Raw genomic sequence first — 20,857 nt, 5'->3', positions numbered from 1 at the left:
CAAAGGTAATAATCTCATCTGAGAGCAGCGGATATTGTTAACATCCCTTGCTCCAGAAACATCACTTAATAAATGATAAGCAAACACGCTAAGAGCTTCATTGCCACAGCACAAACAACACTAACCACCATAAGCTGTGTTTTGTATTGCTTGGCCATGAGCAATGATAATTCCTGTCAACGCTGCCAGGTATTACTGACACGGAGAACAATGCTAAATCCCTGTTAGCGAACCCCAGCCACTGCAGGGGCTTAGCACAGCTTGGGTTTCCATTAGCCTTGCAGTATAGATGCGCACACACACACACACACATGCATACACGAGCAAATGCATTGTCTTGCAGGCACACACACTCATCCCCCTGATTCCCATTAACCTGTGGGAGCCCCTGCGTGGCTGGGAGAGCGAACCCTAATTTGTCAGCCTGCCGTGGGTCTTGAAGCTGAAGGTCGTTAGCAAATAGAGTTTGCCTCTAATTACTGCTGGACTTCCCTCAGCATTTGTGCACGTGTGTGTGTGCATGCATATTCTATATTTAACTGCATTAGTTAGAACACAATTACGCTCTAAAATATAGAGTTTGTGTCTTTGCATGTGTGTTTACTGCATTCTGTCTTTGTGTGTCTTATGGACTCAGACTATGGATCCAAACTTGAAAGACCTAACTTCCCATACTTTTTTTTAAACCCGCCTGTCTTTCAGTTTCTTTGTCGCTGCCTGTCATCCCTCTGCCGTGGTGTTTCATCCTCTGACTTTCTCACTGCTCGCTTCCCTCAGCCGGTTGTCTCTCTCTCTAGTTGGAATGCAGCACATCTGGTGAAAACAGAACTTATTGATTATAGGATTGTATGAGCTATCAAACTTGCACAGTCCTCCGTGACCTCCTTGTTCTATCTCACCACCAGCCCTGAGTCCGAGATAAAAAGAAAATCGCACTCTACAGGGTACTTCTACCACGTGTGGTCCAGTTGAATCGCTACCCCTACTTCTTAACACCTTCCAGCAATCCGTAGTTATTTATTTTCAGAGGTTTCTTCTGATGAAATATGCAACGGTGAGATATGAGTTAAAGGTTAGGTTCGGCTATGAAGTTGCCCCCCTACCCAAACCCCCTGTGGGGATTTAGTGTTCTGATCAAGGACATTTAAACAGAACAGGCACTTGATGATAGAAATGTTTCAGTCTGCATCCAATGTTTGAAGGAGGGTGTCTTTATCAGTGGGCCACCATGTTTTCAACTTCAAGAATTGATGTATGATCTGAAATGAATAAACTAGATGGGAATCCCGAGTGGGGCTAACAAACTAAATAAAAGTTTGACCAGATATATGATCCTTCCTCACTTCTTCTTTCTGTTCTCTCAAAGAGAAATACAGGAAACAATCAATAAGTAGGGAAGTCATTTTCAAACTTTTCTGTTGTGTAAACACATTCTTGGAGCTGGTGCAGGCCAGTGAGGCCAGTTTCAAACACCTCTCTGTCAGTGTGGTTTTCAGATTTCATATCAGCTCAAATCTGTGAATTTAAAAACTGATGCCCTTTTGTCACTGAAAAGCTCATATTGATCATTCTCTACTCTATTCAATCTTTGCCTTTTGGTTTGATAAAACCTTTGTGACTAACAAATGTTATAGTCAGATATAACCTTATTAATGGATTCAGCTTCCTGCAGACATGTCTTCCTGTGTTTATGATCTGTGTTGCCCCCCCACCAACCTCTCCTCAACACCTCTTTCTGTAAGGCAGGCTGGCCATATTGGACACCAGCAAGAGACTATTTTGAAAGGAAATTAATTGGGTACTATGAGCACATGTATCTCACAGGAAGCATGTGCAGGCATGTGTGATTTTACACATATGCTCTTATTTTTTTATTTTTTGTCTCTTGTTTTTATTCACCCATTCTTCTCCTCCATCCCCCACTCCCCGCATTTGTCTTTTACTGCCAGTCGGAACATATTGTTTCTCAGTGTAGCAGAGTTTAGGGCTGACAAAGGGGTGGAGGGCGGTGGAGGGAAGGATATTATGGGTTTCAGTTGCCAGATTGGGATTAAATCATCTTTATGAGCACGCAGGAGGGCCGGCAGAGGCCCTCTCTCTCCCAGACTCCTGCGGAGGAAATGACAGAGGTCCATCTAGACCTCACCAATGACCAGTGAACCTCTGATTAGTCTCATGTTGATCCACATTGCAGGTTGTGAGTGTGCAAAATGGCCACAGTCATGTGCATGTCTTATTGTTAAGTATTGTAGTTTATATTCATGTGAATGTTCATGTGCACCATAATAGACAAGCACACAGTTACAAATGGATATAATTACACATTATGATAGAAGACCGCCTGAGGATCGTTCATGCTTGTTCAGACACACACACACACACACACACACACACACACACACACACAAACACACAGGCAGATACAAACATATTTGTGTTGTGTTAAATTTGATTGTACCAGAAACAATTTCACACATGGGATCTCACGCTACAATTTCTCATTGCGGTGATATGGGGGAAGGTGAGAGTGTGTCTGCGTGTGTGTTCCTGCACATCAGTGCCCCCTGCACATCAGTGCCTCTTCATCATGTGTGTGCAACTTGATATCGGAGACTGGAGAAGTTAAATTCATCGGTGGAGAAACAGGAAACATTCCACCATCAATAATTGTTGAAAATGTCCAACTAATTAAATTGCAAATGTCATCAGATAGTAGTCATGGATGTGATTTCTTTTAATCACATCCAACCATATCCATCTTTTTTCAATTACATGATATCATAAAAGGTCCCAAGAAATGGACTGTTTAAACACGTAATATATCATAAACTCTGAAACTCTATATCTAATGAAACCTTTAATGATCATGTGGCATCTGGGGGCTAAATGAATTTGCTTGATCAGGTGAAGTTATTAATTGAAATCCAGTTGTGTAATTGAGTGTATGTGAAGGTATTGATTATCTTTCCTTCTCACTTTCTGGTCATGATGGACTCTGCACAGCAACGCTAATTGCAACTGGCAAAAAGTCACAGTCAAAGAATACCTGAACCTTGCAGTTTACTGCGATGAAGAGCCACTGTAGGCGGTTAATTTTCCAAATGCGGTAAACTACATCATTGTCACCACTGTAACACATATCTCACTCTCCCAATTATGTGGTTACTGGGCGACTTATTTTCTACAACAGCCACAGAAATCAGTGTTTCAAATCAATCCTTTAAATATACATGTTAAATCAAAGCAAGGTGCATGTTACCTAAATTTACTGCATGTTAATTTTGGTGGAACAGTATTTTAATGTAATCATAATGCATTCACATACCTTACAAATGGTTCAGCTGCACTGACTGTTAGATAGCACAAATTGTAAATACTATAGAACTAAAGCAATTTTATTACCCAGATCACACCTCTTTCTTTTTTGTTTTCAGACCAAATTACCTCAGTGTTACTCATCTCTCATTAAAGCACTGTTCTTGAAACACACAATGCTTGCATTTGTGTTTCTATTAGATCTCCTCTGATACCAGTATACCCACAGACCAATATACCAAATCCCACCATCCCACTGTTTTTTACGTGATGGTACTTTAATGGACTCTGAAACAAAAGCCCACCTGAGGAACTATGGGAATTAATATGACTCTGTTGTTATGAGCATTGTACAAAAACCTGAATTACCTGGGAAAAAAATACAATTGGCCACCATTGTCTTCTTTCTGCTTTGCAATTCTACCATGAAAAAGCAATTACCCACCAAGATATCTCAAGGCAAGATTTGCCAAGCTGCTTGTCTCATCATTGAAATATTATTCTTCACTTAAAGTATGAATGTTTTGTATAAAATGTTATGCACCAGCCTGGAAGCACAGTTTGACCATTATCTGCCAAACACTGTGCATCATTAGGGAAGTAGTAAACCAAAGAACAGAGGAGAAATGTGTGAGTGAGTTCATTCAGTTGGAGTGACTAAACCCTCTGTAATGTACATTAGCCAGTTTGCATGGAAACTCCCTCTAATGATGCTGTATTACAGTTTAGAAGAGAATCCAAAATGAACCGTCTGAAATTTCAGCACACAAAGGAAATATCTACAGAGATGAAGAGGAAATTTTAGTTAATAAATTATGACTAAATTGACCAAACGTGGGACAAATAAAGAAAGGACTATTTGTTGCAGGTTGAGCCACTAATGCACAGTGTGTCTCTTTCAGTGGCTGCTTACAGAGTGATGGGAAAAGGGCAATTATAGACCGTCTTCTTCATTAATAATTGAGCTGAGGGCTCTATTTAGTGTGTTTTAACTCGCCTACCCTTCTGCAAGCTACTTTGAAACCCACCTCCACCCCAGCCCCTCCTTTTCATGTTGTATCTGACTTAGTCAATGTCGTGTCTGATGTCACTGATGTTTTGAAGTCTGTTCTGAACCCAGAGTGGGGGAAATGATTTTAAATCAAATTCTTTGTTTACCTAAACTGTCCTGACTAACCTCCAGTATAACATGGGTATCACCAAATCAACCAGGACTGAAATCTTCATGATTGCCTCTTTAAATTGTATAGTAGTGGCTATATGTTTCCTTCCACTGCACATCTACTTTCTATTGAAAGCCATTTCAAGATCCATTCCTGGAATACTGGATCGTTTCGAGCTTTCCAAGTTCTGGCAGTTATCTGTTTACCAGCTGCATTACTTCTCTTTTAAATGTATGTATTAATTACTTGTAAGGACACCAGTGAGGTTGATTTAAGATTCTGAATTGTGCAGATATTACTACATCTGTTTGGTAATCCCACCAATCCCATTCATTTAGTCAAATTTATATATCTTTGCCAAAGGTAGTGTGCAAATCCCTGAGCAGTGCTCTCTAAACGGATTGGTTTATAAGTATAGAATAATACTGGGAAGCACCACCTCCTGTCTCTGTGACACACATAATTAGGGGAGGAGTGTGTATAGAACTACTCCCAGGATGTCTCAATTAGAGATATCTCCAAAATAGATCTTTGGCTATAAATTGAAAATCCTCAATGAGACTGCCAAATGATTTCTTCATCATAAAGGTCAACCCAAAATCTAAACAGTCTTATTCACCAACTTGCTCCACATAAATGGGAATGTGTCTTTATAATATTTACTTTACCCTTCAGTGAGAGATAAAGCCCAGAACATCTTTCTATATCTGTGTTGATTTTGTCTAGAAGTGGGTTTAAACTAAAGTGTGTTATGTCAGCTTTGGGAAGATAATTCACAATTTAGTTTTTCTCTTATGTGGCCACTGGAATGAGTCGAGTTGAAATAGATATCTGTGACAATAGGTCGTTTGGGGAGGCCTTCAGATGATAACCAGAGAGGCTTTAAAAGTATTAATTGAGAGATGGGCAGGTATGGATGGTGCAACAAATGCCAAAAATGTGTGGAACCCCAATTTTTGACCCAAAGAATACTGTGGTCAAGAGACGAGATTGTATTGTTTAACAAAGTAGTACATTTTGATTTACTTAAAGCACAAGCCTGCTGATCTTTTCAAACATTGCAGCTCTTTAAAGTGCGAGTCGAAGGCAGTCCCAGTCACTTATTGTGTAATGAGCTGCTCCCTTAGTAAATCAGGTGTTAATTACACGCAGATTGTGGGTGCAGAATTGAATTAACTCTTTAGTGCAAATTTGCCCCTTACTTAGATATATGGATTTAGCCTTCACCACACCCGCCCTATACATAAAAGGAGCTATACACACATACATAACCGCTTTGTCTAATTTCCTTTTAATATTTCTTTTTGTGTTTCTAACCTGTAATAGATTTTTGACACACACACACACACACACAGCTTTGCAGGGAGAGTGTATTGATGAGAGCGGAGGGTAATGCTTCATGCAGCTCTAAGCAGAGTTCACTGAATCAGGCATAACTGTTCTGACCTGGCACTGAATGGGAAGTGGGGTGGCAGAGAATTATAAAAATCCAGAATAATGAGATAATTGAGTAAGTTGATCTCTCAATACCAAATGGAAGTTCAATAAATGAATACTTTACACATCTGTATCTGGCTATATATTTACTTTTTAAGTCTTCAAATATGAATGGGCACTGCTGCATCTTTTCCAACAACTTACTATACTCCAACAGTTTGGAGTATTTTAAACCAAAAAGAAACTGAAGTAAATACTAGAATCATCAAATATACAACATCGTTGTTTGCCAGTTTTCATTTAAGTTCCACCTCATGTGTCTCTTTATATTTCTATTAACTAAAACTTCATGTATTAACAAGGCCTCTGCCTAATGTTCTTTCCAAAACTGCATCAGTAACACCACAGAATTCCAAACAGGGGGTCGGTACTGTCACCACAAGAGCAGCCCTTTAACTACAGGAAAAGTTAATTGATGACTTTTTATAGCAAACTCATAAGGGTTTATTTGATTGGCTCGGGCTAACTGAATGTAAGCCTGCAGAGAGTCCGTGAACACATTTACTGGACAAACTTTAAGAGTGTGGGCCAGTTTTATGTACAACAAACTGACTGCAAGGTCTTGATTAGAAGAGCAGGAACTGCTGCCAAGCGATCTCAGGGTTTTTATTTGAAGGAGGCAGAGTGGGACATGGAAGACAAACTGAGAACGTGGTTTCCACTCAAGTGTTTTATGTAAATACAAATAAATCTGTCAACTTGTCCATTGTTATGCAGATGAATCGTGGCTTTTGACATTCTGAAGTGCTTGTTGTGACCAAATGTTAGTTGTAAGATATCCATCCAACACATTGTCTCATAGAGATCCCAGTGATATTTGTAATAACTGGTGCAATTGAATGCTGCCAAACGCGTTTCTTAGCTTTTGTCTTCAATCAAAATCTGTGCAACATTAGCAGCCCAAAGCTCAGAATCAGCATTTCCTGAAATGATCATGGTTTCCAGTTTTCTGGTTTTCTTGTGTGATCTGTCGAAGCTTCAATCTGCATGTTGTCCAACTCCAACTCTTGGAAGGATTTTTGTTTTTGAAAAATGTCAAAAGTTAGCATAAATTTCACTTGACAGATATAGAAAAAAAGCTGGAAAGAAAAGGTGCGTGTGTGTTTTTGTGTGCGAGTGTGTGTTTGGTTCTCTGTCTTTATGTGTGGTTGCTTCATCCAGAACATCTCATTATGTGCTTGGTCTGTGCTCACATTGGCACAGGGCACCAGATCTGTTGACAAAAATTGTTTGGTGAGGAATCCAAGACATGAAAAATGAATCTGGACCAAAAAATTTAGATTAGCAGCTCAAGCAAAGAGCTGGCGGGCCCGGGTTGGGTGGTCGTGGGTAGTTGGAGGGTGGTTTGCAAAGGCAGGGGATGGGGAGAGTTGAAAGAGAAATAAGCCCAAGTGAAAGTGTGCAGAGCGAATGAGCAGCATGAGAAGAGATTCTGTGTTTTAATGAAACATCTTCCCACAAGGAGCGAGGGGAAACATGGCTAATTAGATCTGAAATTTCAATCCCTCACATATGAACCCTGTGAACAGACGTGGAGGGAAAAAAGCAGATTGAACAGAAGGAACAATGAAAATAAAGGACGAATATTTTTCAGATATGAATAGATGAATATAATAACAAGGTACCTAACCCTCAACTGAGTCAGATTTCACATACACACTATACATTTCTAAACAGAGAGATGGTTGAGAGAAGTGACTCACTTATTTTCAGTTTATTAAGAGCGATTATTTTTAGGGGCTTGAAACTATTTAAGATAAACATATTCTAACAATAGAAAATTGCCAACATTTTTCTATATATATATTCCTGGGAGAATTGTATTTCTCTGAAAAGATAAAACCTATCCTTTTATTCTTTTTTGAATTGTTGATGATAGATGGTTGTCATTCACTCTGCTGCCGTCCGCTGTTTCATGGCTGTGGGAGCCCCGCACACAAAGGTGCATAATCTGACTTTGTACTGAATTGATAGCAAAACAGTGTGTGCAATACACAACTAAAGACACACAGGATGGATTCACTTTGATATAAGCGACTTGGATTAGAATGAAAACATTGTACAGTGTTAGGAAAGTTGTTCATTCTTTGGAGCAGCGGGAGATCTAGTGAGGGTGAATCACACTGTCAGAAAATGTAAAATTTAAACCAGTTATTAATTCTGTTTATGTCAGAGCACTATCTAAAGCCAGAAAAAAAAAATGTCAGCAAGAATGAATGTCAAACTAGTATATCTGTGCTGCTTTATGTCTGTGCCTGATTGGTGTTTTCACTTGTTCTGGTTAGCAGTGAACACTTGACTACAGAACGGTGAAGTTCCATTCATTCGATTGTTGCATCTTTTATAAAAACATGTCTGATATGTCTTTTGTTCTCTTCAGGCTGCTTTGCTTTATCTTTATCTGGCGCTTGTTGTACTGTGATACGTTCTAAGGCGGTGGGAACTTCTAAGATGTGAAGACGGTGACCTTCACTGCTCACCAAAGCCATTTTCAAACAATGCAACACTGATAAGATGCTGATAATCGAGTTAAGAGTCAGCTGCTATACACAGTATTCATGTGCCTCCAGGAATGGTGCACCAACACAGTTGATGACGGTGACACCTTGACGTTGGTTGCCACCTGCCAATTATCCGAACAAAGAAGTCATGCCAACTCTGTAACTATTGCATGCCACACAAGGGTTTGGTTCTTTGAGGCTTTGTCTAGATTACACAAAAACTGCGGAACTGATTCCCAAGAAATTAGCTGGAAAGATATGGTTTAGGTCAGGAAAGAATCCATTACAACTTTAGCGTTGCAAGATAGGGGCGTTTTTTAACATGTGCCTTGATCTCTCAGTAAATAATTTATGGTTCTTGATGAAAAAAAATGGACACGCGTAGGGCAGTGATATTATGAGTGTTTGCAAATTGGTGCAGATCCATATAAAAATCTGGCTGTAGCGCATTTAAATGGGGTTTCATGGGGGGACTGTTGGACCCGGGTGGAGGTTTGTGCTCTCTGAGTGACCTTCTAGTTCACGTTGGTTTAGTGAACACACTGTATCTTGTAGTAACTTCACAATTCTTGTTTATAGACTAAAGACGGTGGCAAACGGTAGGAACAACCATCTGTAATGCCAATTAGAGAGGCTTTTTGCAGGCTGCGGAACATCTGTTAATTTGTGTCCTATACCTCTTTGTGAAACCCACTAGGGAGCTGCTGTCATGCAATTCCAGGTGTACAGGACAACATGCGTATGTATCTGCTTGCTAATTAGTGAAAGGCCATTTGACCAGTTTTTAAACTCTGTCTCTTTGACCGCATGAGGAGGGTGAGCAACTCCAAAATGCTTTTGAAAGCAATTTTGGAAGTTACTTTAATTTGAGAGGTTTGACAACTATGTGTAGAGTTTCACTTTGGTAAAATGCTCGTATAGTCACGGGTAAAGTGTATGGTGAGAGTCAATAGATGTTAGTTTCCTGATGCATATGTTTACACTGATAGCAGGATCTCAAAACAAATATTTTCTGCTGTTAATAGTTTGTTGCCAGCAGCATTTTCGTCTTTTGTTTCCAGCTATAATGTGATGATTTAAAATAATGACACACTTTTCATCCTTTTTTCAGTTATGAAAATATATATTAATTTTTGTTTGGTCGAACAGAGACTACTTTTACCTGGACCGCAATGGTCAGATTATTGACCTTATTCTGAATAAGATGTTAATTTGATCATGATTTCTACATAGGTTGCTAATAGAATAATCCATTCATATTCCTGTTTACACATGACAGAGTATAGACTGTGTATGACACACATCAACAGTATGCCCTACTACTTGTTCACACTCGAAAGCAGGCCGCAGGACATTATGCTGCAGTTAAGATGTATTCATGTCTACACAATGTGAACAAGGTCAGAAACCTCCATGTCTTAACTCAATCATTGCTTTTTCCAAATATGACCACATTCAAGTCAAGGTCATCAGAAAGTGTCTTATTCAGACGGTTGTCTTGCTCTGGCTCTCATCAGAACACTGGTGGCCATGTAAACATGTGTAATTACTGCGCCCTGCTGCATCTCATAATAGACAGTGCTCCCAGCCACAGCAGAGACCAAAGGCATGCACAGACGGACACGCTCACACTCAGTGGCTGTTTGAAACGTAAGACTGCATCTCTATGCAGCTGTTGGCACTTTTGACAGCTTGCACTGTGTTCATGACTGGAGGCCAGAAAAAGCCCCCAAGTCCCATTCTGTGTTGCTGAAGGGACGGACTTGACAGCACCAAACCAAAGCTCCACACACACACTGGTTTCACCGTCACTGAATAAAGACAGCATTTTTCTCTGTAGTGTTTTTTTCAAAGAACACTGAAAAAAGTTTTGTAATCTGCTAATGTAAAAAATGCATTGTGTGATTCCTTTGTGCCAAATACCTTTAAAATGTCTTTGTTACGGCTGTGCCTGAAGGGCCAGTGGAGCAGGTATGACAATTTATTTAAGAATTCCACAAGGCAAGGCAGGTTTTTGTGTTATCATGTCACATTCTGCATGACAAATTTTAGTTAGTTTTAGTTTTCTTTGCCAACTGATCTTTTAGGATGTCATGAATTTCACACTGGATGTATAACGCTCCATTTGTGTCCAACTCCCTTTAGCCTCAGAAATGTGGCAGCAATGTAAGGGCCTTTGAACAAGCTGGCCAAACACTGTCTATCCATGGCTCTGGTCCCAACTGTTGGCAGCCAGCTGACACATCTACCCATTGCTATTTTTCCACATCCTAGTTATTTACCTTGCTGGAAATGTCACCAGGAAGGCTTTGGTAGGCAGCCATTTTCCTTTGCTGTCGCCCTCTATCCTCTTCCTCCTGTTTCCTTTTTCTTTTTTATCTTAAGTATGTCTCTCCTAGCCTCCCTCGCTGCCCCTATCTTTTTCTCCTCTCTTATCATACCATCATGCGTAAAACTATCTATCTCTCGCCCTCAGGGGAATATGCTGACATTTGCTCTTGGACCTTGTAGTCATTTGCTTGCCCTTAAGTGGCAGAACATACAGAACCCTACTTTGCACTTTAGATGTGGGTAAATATCAGGGGATACGATTTCCCACTTCAGTCATGAGGCTGTGACCATGTGGTCTGCATTCATTAATCTTTTTTTTTTTTACAGACACCATGTGCTGATCACATTTGATACAGAGCAAACATACAACAGCATCTGCTTTTGTGCAAGCATGCATTTAGGTGTAACAGGTAAAGACACTAATCCAGTTTACCTGTGTGGGAAACCCTGCACTGCTGTTAAATCATCTTAAAGCAATAAATCATTTAAGTGTATTACTTTTGTTGGGAGAGGTGCATTCCTTTAGGATGCTGAAAAATGAGAAAACGGACAATGTGAGATTTATTGCTGGTAATTTTTAGACAATAGCCCAACCTAAAGTGCCTACCCAGGAAAGATATATATTATATATATATGATACCTCAGAGGTACACCAGTAATACCTCAGGAGGGGGTAGCCATTATCACAATTAGAGACTGTTAGACTTTAGTTCCAAGAGGTTTGGATGCTAGGCATTGCTGTGTTTCAGAGGCAAAGCACATTCTCACCCAAGCATGCACACACACAATCCATTAAATGACTATATGACTGGCTGCATTATTATGTCTTCCAAAACATTTGTATCTTGCGAGGGAGCATTAGCCGGTTAATTACAGGTATGGTCTCCATCATCTGACCACTAAATTCCTTCCACGTAGCATTTTCCCTCCACCAGGGAGCAGAGGGAGCCCTGAGGAAATAACTGCAGGCGCTGAAGAAATGCACTATATCTTTCTCTACAGCTTTAAAATCCACTTCCTTGCCATTAACGTCCCTGCTCTCATTCCATCCATTTCTTCCTGTCCCAGTCCTTATTGTGTGCAGTGATAAAGTTCTGTGTTTCGTGTGTTGTGGACCAGTTTGAGTTATAGACTTTTTTTGGGGGGGGTAGTGAGGACATTTTAGCTGGTCTTCATTTTGGGACACACCAAATAGTGAATGATCTGACACACCTTAGGTGCGGCTGTGGTTCAAAAGGTAGAAGTAAGGTCATCGATTAATGAGAAGGTCGGTGGTTTGATCCCCTAGATCCTCCTTTCCACATGCTGAAGTGCCTGTGGGCAAGATGCTAAACCCCAAATTGCCCTTGAATGTGAATGTCCATCCATCCATTATCTATTGCTCATCCTTTGAGGGTCAGCTGACTTTGACTGAGAGGCGGGGTACGTCCTGGACGTTCAATATCAGACTTACGGTCAATTTAGAGTGTACAGTAAACTTGACCCCCAGCCGGAGTATCCTGAGAAAACTGTGTTTAGAACTGGGAATCTTTAGTGTAACACTGTATGGATGTGTGTATAAATGTGGCTTGTAGTATAAAGTATATTGATAAGCGTTTTCGTTGATACGACCAGAAAAGCCTGATACAAATTCAGTCTATTTAATATCAAAGGGCTGTTTGAGGGTTAGGTCTTGGTCAGGTTAGGGTCAGGGGCTCGGGAGGGTCCTCACAAAGACAGAAGAAAGAGAGGAGTGTGTGTGTGTGTGTGTGTGTGTGTGTGTGTGTGTGTGTGTGTGTGTGTGTGTGTGTGTGTGTGTGTGTTCTTGTCTGTGTATCTGTGTTTGTAGGTAGAAGAATAATTTCTGAGACACTTGAGCATGACCTGAAGAATTCTCCTAATTTCCTGAGCAGATGCTGCTGCAGGAGCGCTGCACCTGTGGCACAGTTGCAAAAGGAGATAAGCAGGAACACGTCACAGAGTGCGCTTGCATAAGTCACATCCAATGACATCAGCCAGGAGACGGGGTTAGATGCACTGCTTTGCATTGCATACAAACTGTTTTATTATGAAGAAAAAGAGCCAGTTCACCTTCTCCCATAAGAAGCAAACGTCCTTCACTGAGAGAAGCAGTTGCAAATGCATTGATATAATATATTCACTTTATAATATAATGCACACATACTTATGGCACAGGCCAAAGTATAATTTTTCTTAAAATGACACCAGCCAACTCTATTAGTAAGGACACTCTGCTCTGCTGTACTCATTTCTGTGATGGCGAGCCAGTCTCCTTATGCTTGCTGGTGGATTTAAATACTATTTTAGTGCAAGGTCAGTGTACCACAGACACACATTACTTTTTGGGTGTGTTTGTAAAGGAGCGTCTGTGTGTGTGTGTGTGTGTGTGTGTGTGTGTGTGTGTGTGTGTGTGTGTGTGTGTGTGTGTGTGTGTGTGTTGTCAAAACAGGCTATGTGGGGTAAATATAGAGAGAGGGACGCTGCAGACCATTTCCCCTCACGTACAGAGACCTGCACACACACATTGGTACATTATCAAGATCTGACAATGCCATTTTTTTCTCACCGTGAACCCCTGTGACAAAAAAGTAATATGTATAACAAGCCAACTGCCCAAAAAGGTCTGACACTCACACACAAACATATACAGAAAGACAAACATCTCTATTTCTGCTACACCTGAATCTCCCTAGTACACACTCCAAGTCACACACACACTCACATGGCCGGCATGACAGAGAGCTATTGACTGCCTCTACCTGGCCTGACAGACCATTCACAATTTCTCTCTCTGCGTGAGGCCTAATGTACTAGAGGAGGCGAGTGTATTTTTGTTTGTGTGGATGAGTGAGTGAAAGAGAGAAAATTGAGAGAGAGTAGAGCGACTTTGTGTGTGCGTGTGTGCGTGTGTATGTGTATGTGTCAAGAATATATATTTGTGTATTTGTCCAGCATAATCTTTGTTTGCTTCAGATACATGCCGCTGTACTCGCTTTCTTGGATTTCTTTTGAGAATGCAAGGAGTTGTGGGTTGACACGGAGGTCAGCATAGACTGAACAGCACTACATCTCTGGTCTCTCTCACTATTTTCCTCATGGCTGTTCCGAGTCTTCAGGTACACAGTTCATGCAGCTGGAGGAGGGGGAAATGTGTATCTGGACGCAGGTCTGCTTGATTACCTCAGGGTTATGTGCTGTGGGAAAGGCCACTGTAAAGCCGTTGTATTCTGCATTTAAAACATTCACCTCTTTTTTCTAGTACTTTATGATTTGTCACAATCCACATATTAAACCTTCACAATGTCATAACCAACCGTGACAATCTAAATTGAGGAAACTTACATCCTCTGCCTTTAGTAATTACATTAACAATAAAAAGTTATATAGAATCTGCCTGCACAAAAAATATTCTTAGATGATCTTTATATTTCCAGTAGAATTTCACTTCAAAAGTGACCCAACAATTTGTGAATCAAGGCTGAGTAAATCTGTTGAATGATTGAATGATTCTCACTTCTAAATAAAGTATGCATCTGGTTACAAGGTCATATTGCTTGTTATTGTCATATTTTTGCAGTGCACTTGAACTCAGACGATGTTTTTGATGCCCCCGTTGGCTCAAATATGACGTGCCCGACTTAGTTCTTGACCCACAGACTACTTCCATCAACCTCCAGCTTTGCCCATATGTCTATAGTCTTGTGAGTGAGTGAAAGCATATGAAAAATAAAAGAAATTCAGATTTTTATGTGAGAGTTGAGCCAAGGAGATTTTTCTTAGAATTCATCTATATAACATTTAAATGAACAATGCTGGGATTTAGAATTAGTGGTCGGTCAAAGCCATTTTTCCGATTTTGGTGTTGATAAATGTCTGTTTCTCTAATTCAGTTAAAAAATACTAATGTATACATTTTTTCTTTTTCTTTGCTCCTCCCTTTCAAACATTCTGTCCCATTGTCCCTCTCTCGTCCTTCCTTCCTCGGCTCTCCATATTTCTTTTTCTGTCTCTCCACAGCAAAGTGTGACGAGGCCCTGGCCTCCCCTCTGCCTCACACAGCCTTCACCAGCTCATCTGTTTTCTCCAATGGATACGCAGCCGGATACGCCAAGCTCAACAGGAGAGGAGGTAGACTCACACACAAACACACACAGAAAAACCCTTTGTGTGTCCATGTACTCAGATACATGATTGCTGTATATGTAGGGTCAAGCATGCACGTGGTAAATATCTCATTCAGGCACATGTACATGCCTCCTTATAACTGAATTTACACACACACAAAATAAACGTCCAAGCCTTCATGGCGTCATCCCTTCACAGCTGCTGTCCCCCTCCACCCTGTCCTCTTCTACATTCTGGTGCTTCTCCCTTTACCCCCTTCGTATTTTCACCTCTGTTCTCTCCATCTTCCTCTCCCTTACTCCAGTCATTATCTCTGTGAGCTCATTTCCACATCAGTCCACAGCAGAGAGAGATAGGGCCAGACAATTACACCCCTCCATGTTTATACAATTAATAATTCATACTTTTCCGTCTAATATAGTCACACTACAACCGAGGAGACAGAGCTCAGAGCTGGCAAATAAAGGCCAGGTAATCTGGTGTGTTTAATCGTTCCAATAGAAATGCTGCTGAGTGAGGACACTCCCCCCCTTTAATCATGACAGCTAAGAACAAGAAAGAATGAGAGAATAAAGACCAACCTGCAGCAGTAATGAACAAGTGTAAATATACGACTTGTGCATTCTTTTCTCCACATACTTTTTTGCCGTCTCCTCAGAGCCGGAGGTCTTCAGGGAGAACGTAATGGCTCAAGCGTTGAAATTTTGTGATGTTGTTTTACAGAAGAGCGACAATAACACTCGAATTATAGTAGCTGAACAATACCGTGTGAAATGCACTCAGCCACAGTTCACAGAAGTCATTCATTTAAATATCTTGACATGGAGCTTTAATGGAAATCCTTCTTTCAAAAACAACTTTAGTTTTAACTCATGAAGAAAGCAAGAGTTTCTGAATAAGGCACAAATATCTGTGTAAACCGTTTAAAATTAAAGGTTTGGACTCAATGTGAAATTGTCTATGCCCAATGTATAGAAATAAAATAATAATTACCCAGATTAAGGGTTTCACACCTGAGTCTGGACCATACGTGGGCTGTGTCTACCTATATTTGACATTGCCATTGATTGATTGACGTGCGTGTATCTGACGTTGGTGTGCTGTTTATCAGGCTATTATTTACAAAAAAAATTTGTAACAATGAGCACAGAAAAAAGTCTCTTTCCGTTTAAAAGAATAAAATTAATGAACCATTATTGTCGTTGCCTCTGCAATATCATTATGGTATTAGTAGCAGTAGAGGTGAAGACTATAAGCAATTCTGTGAGACCCTTCAACATATTTTCTTCTTCTGCGCTTTAATGCTGTCTTAATTTCCTGTTGTTGATTCAAACTATGCTAAAATGTCTTTTCACACTGCAAACAGGTGGATTTAGTTGGAACCCGTACCGAGACCACCTCCTTTGGTCAGACTAAAATTTGGTTTCGACCGTGGTCCGAGGCACCCTTCACACCTGTTATTTTGGTCAAGAACTAAATTGAAAGCTCTGAGGGTCTGAACCAAAAAAGGTAGTTGTGAAAACCCATAAAATACTTGGAACCTCCAAATCTAAGAATACAATGGTTAAACTTAATGGCTTGGATATGACAAATTGTACTCATTCTGTACTTGGCAGAGGATTTTTTTTCTCATCTCTCCCTCTTTCGATACTTGCCAATTTGACTCGTAATTACCGAACCCTTTATTTTTCTCACACATCCCCAATTCTGTCCAGATCCAAATGAGAGTCTATGACAGCCAGAGCCACCACTGTTTTAAACAAGAAACTCACTTACTCCCATCATAGCCTTAAATGTGCCAAAATGGATGCATGCTGAGACACATGTCAAAATACTGCAGGAATTCCATCTCATCCCATCTGTCCCTGTGTCCTCAAGAGAATGACGCTGTGCTTGGATGATGAGGTCGTCATCTTGTTGAGCATAAAGCATTTGACAGGGGTGGGATATGAAATTACAGGGGATGCCGAAAGGCAGAAAAGTTTTACAGGAAGGGTCAATTATGGTTACATCCTTCTCTACAAAAAACAAGAGATGTTTCATTACAATTATTTTCTCTTTTTTAAAGGTCCAGTGTGTAGGATTCAAGTGAAAGGGATCTATTGGAAGAAATTCAATCTAAAGTAATCCTAGTGATGTTTTCACAAGTGTGTTTTATCTAAATTGTACAAATTTGTTTTATTTACCCTTGAATGGTCCCTTTACATTTAAATATTTTTATTTACATCAGGAGCGGGTCCTCTCTACGGAGGCCGCCATGTTTTTTACAGTAGCCCAGACTGGACAAACTAAGCCCCTTTTGAGTTTTTATGACTGAACTCAAGGATACCACAGGTTCTCATTCATGTTTGGAAGGGGAAGGAGAGGGGAGGGGTATTCAGCTGCAACATGCAACTTCACCACTAGATGTCACTAAATTCTACAAACTGAGCCTTTAAAAAGCCCAAATATTTATTTTATAAAATAATTCTACATTGTTATTTTATTGTCATTTTCCAACACTGGATACAAAATACAAACCACAAATATGGACATGAAATGCACATAGAGTCACATGTCACAAATTCACACACATATTTACACATACACATTACACATATTTAGAATAAGAGAATACAGTTGCAAACCCACAACAAGAGCTGAGAGAGAAAATGTTAACATCCCAACAAGCTTCCCTGATAAATGTACATAGGCATGAAAAGCACAAATCCACACATTTAACACATACTGTCACAGACACACAAACCACAGACTCCAGGATTACAGCTTCATGCCCACACAGTCACACTATGAGGAGGGGTCCCTCTAAGCAGCTGCGTTTGGCAGCCAAATGTGCCGTCAGTGACACGAGTGTGCGCAGATAAGCCAATCTACTCCAATCTCCCAGTGGTGTGGAACAAGGGAGGCATGGAATCAATGGGACACACCACTCATATTAAGCTTGTGTTGTGAATGCTGACAGCTATTAGATTGTTAGACTATATGCGTGTGTGTGTGTGAGTGAGAGAGAGAGAGAGAGAGAGAGAGAGAGGATGTGTGTATGTATATCCATTTCTTGGCTTCACACACCTTGTCTGTGTGTGTGTTTGTGTGTGTGAGAGAGGTAAAAATGATGCCATTATGATTTTCCTGGCAGGAAGTCGTTTTCTGTATGCCAGCCAGTCACCAGGCCCCTGGTCCATACCCTGCATGTTCATCCTTCTGTCACACACACTCTTACCTCTATCCGTGTGTGTGTGTGTAAATGTGTCTGAATGTGTGTCCCTAAAATATGTAACATATATATATATATATATATATATATATATATATACTATATGAGCAAAACATTTTATTTAAACTAAAAGGAAACATTATGTAGTAGTTTGGGTAATAACTAGATCACTTAGCTCATAATGTCCATTGCTGCAGCTCCTCTTTCAGCCTCTGTCAAAAACACTTGGATTTAGCTCCTGCCTCTTTAAGGCCCTCCTCCTGCTGGTGCTCATTCTGCCTAATTGGCTTGTTGCCCCACTCTGTTGTGTTGCTTTGTTGGTCAACATGCCAGCGGGCGTTCCAGACAAGCTGCCAGACGCGCAGTATGCAAATGTGGGGTATCATCACTTGACATCACGTTGAAGCTGAAGTATAAAACAGACGAGTGACAAGGAGTTTCAGATGTAGGTTTTTTTCTCCCTTTCGTTTGTTAACTTTTAGATGCACAAAAATCCACATTATTATATTTGTGTGTGCGTGTGTTTTGGGGTGGTTCTGCCTCCTGGTTTCGAGAACAGAACAGTCTAATGAAGACAGACACTTTATTTATTTCTAATATCTTAAATGCACCTTCTTCCTCAGTCTCCCTCTTTTCATAATAAAAACCTTTTATGGAAATGTCAAAAACATTTGAGAAAAGCCTCAAAATATTATATAAAAAAAGTTTTTACTTTTGGTTGAATTGGAAAGGTTGGTGTGTGTATAAATGCTAAATGGGATATTGTGCAAAGAAAACCATTTTTTGCTAATAAAACAACAACATAATATTTGTGTCTTTTAAATACCTCTTTGCATCCTCCTCTTTAGCAGCTAACAGCTACAACCGTATAACCAGAGTAAATGAAAAAACATATTCATGAGTATTTTCTATATGCAATGGCTTAAGTACATTCATGGAAGCCACCTGTTGTCATGTTCAGGCTCTTTCCTGCCTCTTGCTATCACTCCTCTTCCTCTGCTCTCCCACAGAATGTACCTTCACCCACCCCCTCACAACCTTGCCGTAGTATTGGTTCATGTATGAGACTCTCTGCACATCTCCTGGGTGTCGGGTAAAGGGAGAGATGAGCCCACTCCCCCCACAGCCCAAATTCTTTGGTCTATTTGAACCAACAGAGAAAGCAAGGAAGAGAAACACAGACTAATGAAGTGTAGAAAGGGATGATTTCCTCACATCTCTTCATCACCGGGTTTCCCAGCCACGTGGGACTGCCAGGTTTGAAGACAGGTCACAGAACATTTTCAAGACTGATATTAACATTTGTTTGATATTATGTTCAACAGTTTTTAAAAGGCTTGTGTATATAATTCTTTTTGAGCGGTCTCATTTCGAAGTGGCACACAAATTCAGTTCAGACCTTAAATAAGGCAAGGCCAGTTAAGAGACAGAAAATTGCAGATGCTGACATATCCTTCCTTTAATTTGTCTGCATCAAGCTCCACAAGCATTGGATCCTATACACTTCCCATGATTCAACACGGCAGCTTCTCTCTTAACGCCCCTGGCCCACGACAGACGTGTATAGACATTTGAGGGTTTGCATACGCAGATATATTCCACACACACAATAGCATGTGTGCTCAGCCACAGAACAGTAACAGGTTGGGAAATAAACAGCACATGCATAGGGTGTGCAAAGCAAGCATCCAGTTTGTTTGTCTTGTGCAATGGGCTGCCGGTGCACACTCAAAATATATTTAGCCACACGCACAGTGTCCACACGAACCTCGCTGGCTCGGGCAGATGATGAAATTAACATCAGAGCTTTACAGACATGAAAACGATAAATTGGCCTTTAGACCTTCCCTGCCTGCTAAACACACGTCTTCTATAGTACAAGCACTCTTATGCAGCATTTTAAGGATGAATAATTTAACTACAGCTAAACTACAGCCATTTAATAACAATAAAGGCTGTTTTCTCTACCTGAGTTTTTATGCCTCTGCAGCAGTGACAACCAGGAGGCATTATCTTTCTAGGTTGTCCATCTGTCCGTCCATCATTCCTTCTGTCCGTCCATCTATCCATCCTATTCTTGTGAACACAATATCTCGAGAATGCTTTGATGGAAATTCTTAAAATTTACTAAAAAAGTTCATTTGAGTCAAGGATGAACTCATTTGATTTTTGGTCACAGTGACCATGTAAAACATGAAAATCTTTAGTCAGCCTATAGGGAATTTCTTCACATTTTTACTAGTTATCATTCGGATTCAGAGATTAGATTTAGATTTCAGTGGACAAAGATAAAGGTCAAAGTCCTCATATGAGTCTGGAAAAAATAGATATATTAACTGTACTTTTAGGCGGAGGCCTACAACCAGTAATTTTAGTTTCTCATACACCAGGTTTTTCAGTTTCATTTCTATCTGTATTCTGATGATTAATTCTGAGGGGTTTCACAGCCATTGATAGTATTTTCTGATTCATAGAGTATTAAAACTAGATATTTAAAATACCCTTGCTACAAACTTTTCTTATTGGTAAAACATTAAAATCCAATCCACCATTCAATATTCAGACTTCAGTTCTGAAAAGGTGTTCAAATGAGCGTATGTTTAATTAGATAATTCTTTAAGCTGTTGACTTCTACCATCTGTGAGGGGTGCACCTCCTTCCTGCTGTTTCTGATAATGTCTGTTGTGGCTGCAGATCGGTTTACAGCTGCG

General features: G+C 40.2%; 1 protein-coding gene across 2 annotated transcripts in view; it reads left to right on the top strand.

Moving 5' to 3' along the window:
* cntnap2a (contactin associated protein 2a) overlaps nucleotides 1–20,857 on the top strand; it is a 304,029-nt gene that overhangs the window by 108,758 nt on the left and 174,414 nt on the right. For both annotated transcript variants that reach the window (XM_020087434.2, XM_020087435.2), the window contains exon 2: nucleotides 14,825–14,935. In XM_020087434.2, coding sequence (XP_019942993.2) covers nucleotides 14,825–14,935 — 111 coding nt within the window. The remainder of the gene's footprint in view (nucleotides 1–14,824; nucleotides 14,936–20,857) is intronic.

This window comes from Paralichthys olivaceus, chromosome 17 (genome assembly GCF_024713975.1).
Source record: "Paralichthys olivaceus isolate ysfri-2021 chromosome 17, ASM2471397v2, whole genome shotgun sequence".
Classification (NCBI taxonomy): Eukaryota; Metazoa; Chordata; class Actinopteri; order Pleuronectiformes; family Paralichthyidae; genus Paralichthys; species Paralichthys olivaceus.
This window is presented reverse-complemented; position numbering and strand designations above follow the sequence as displayed.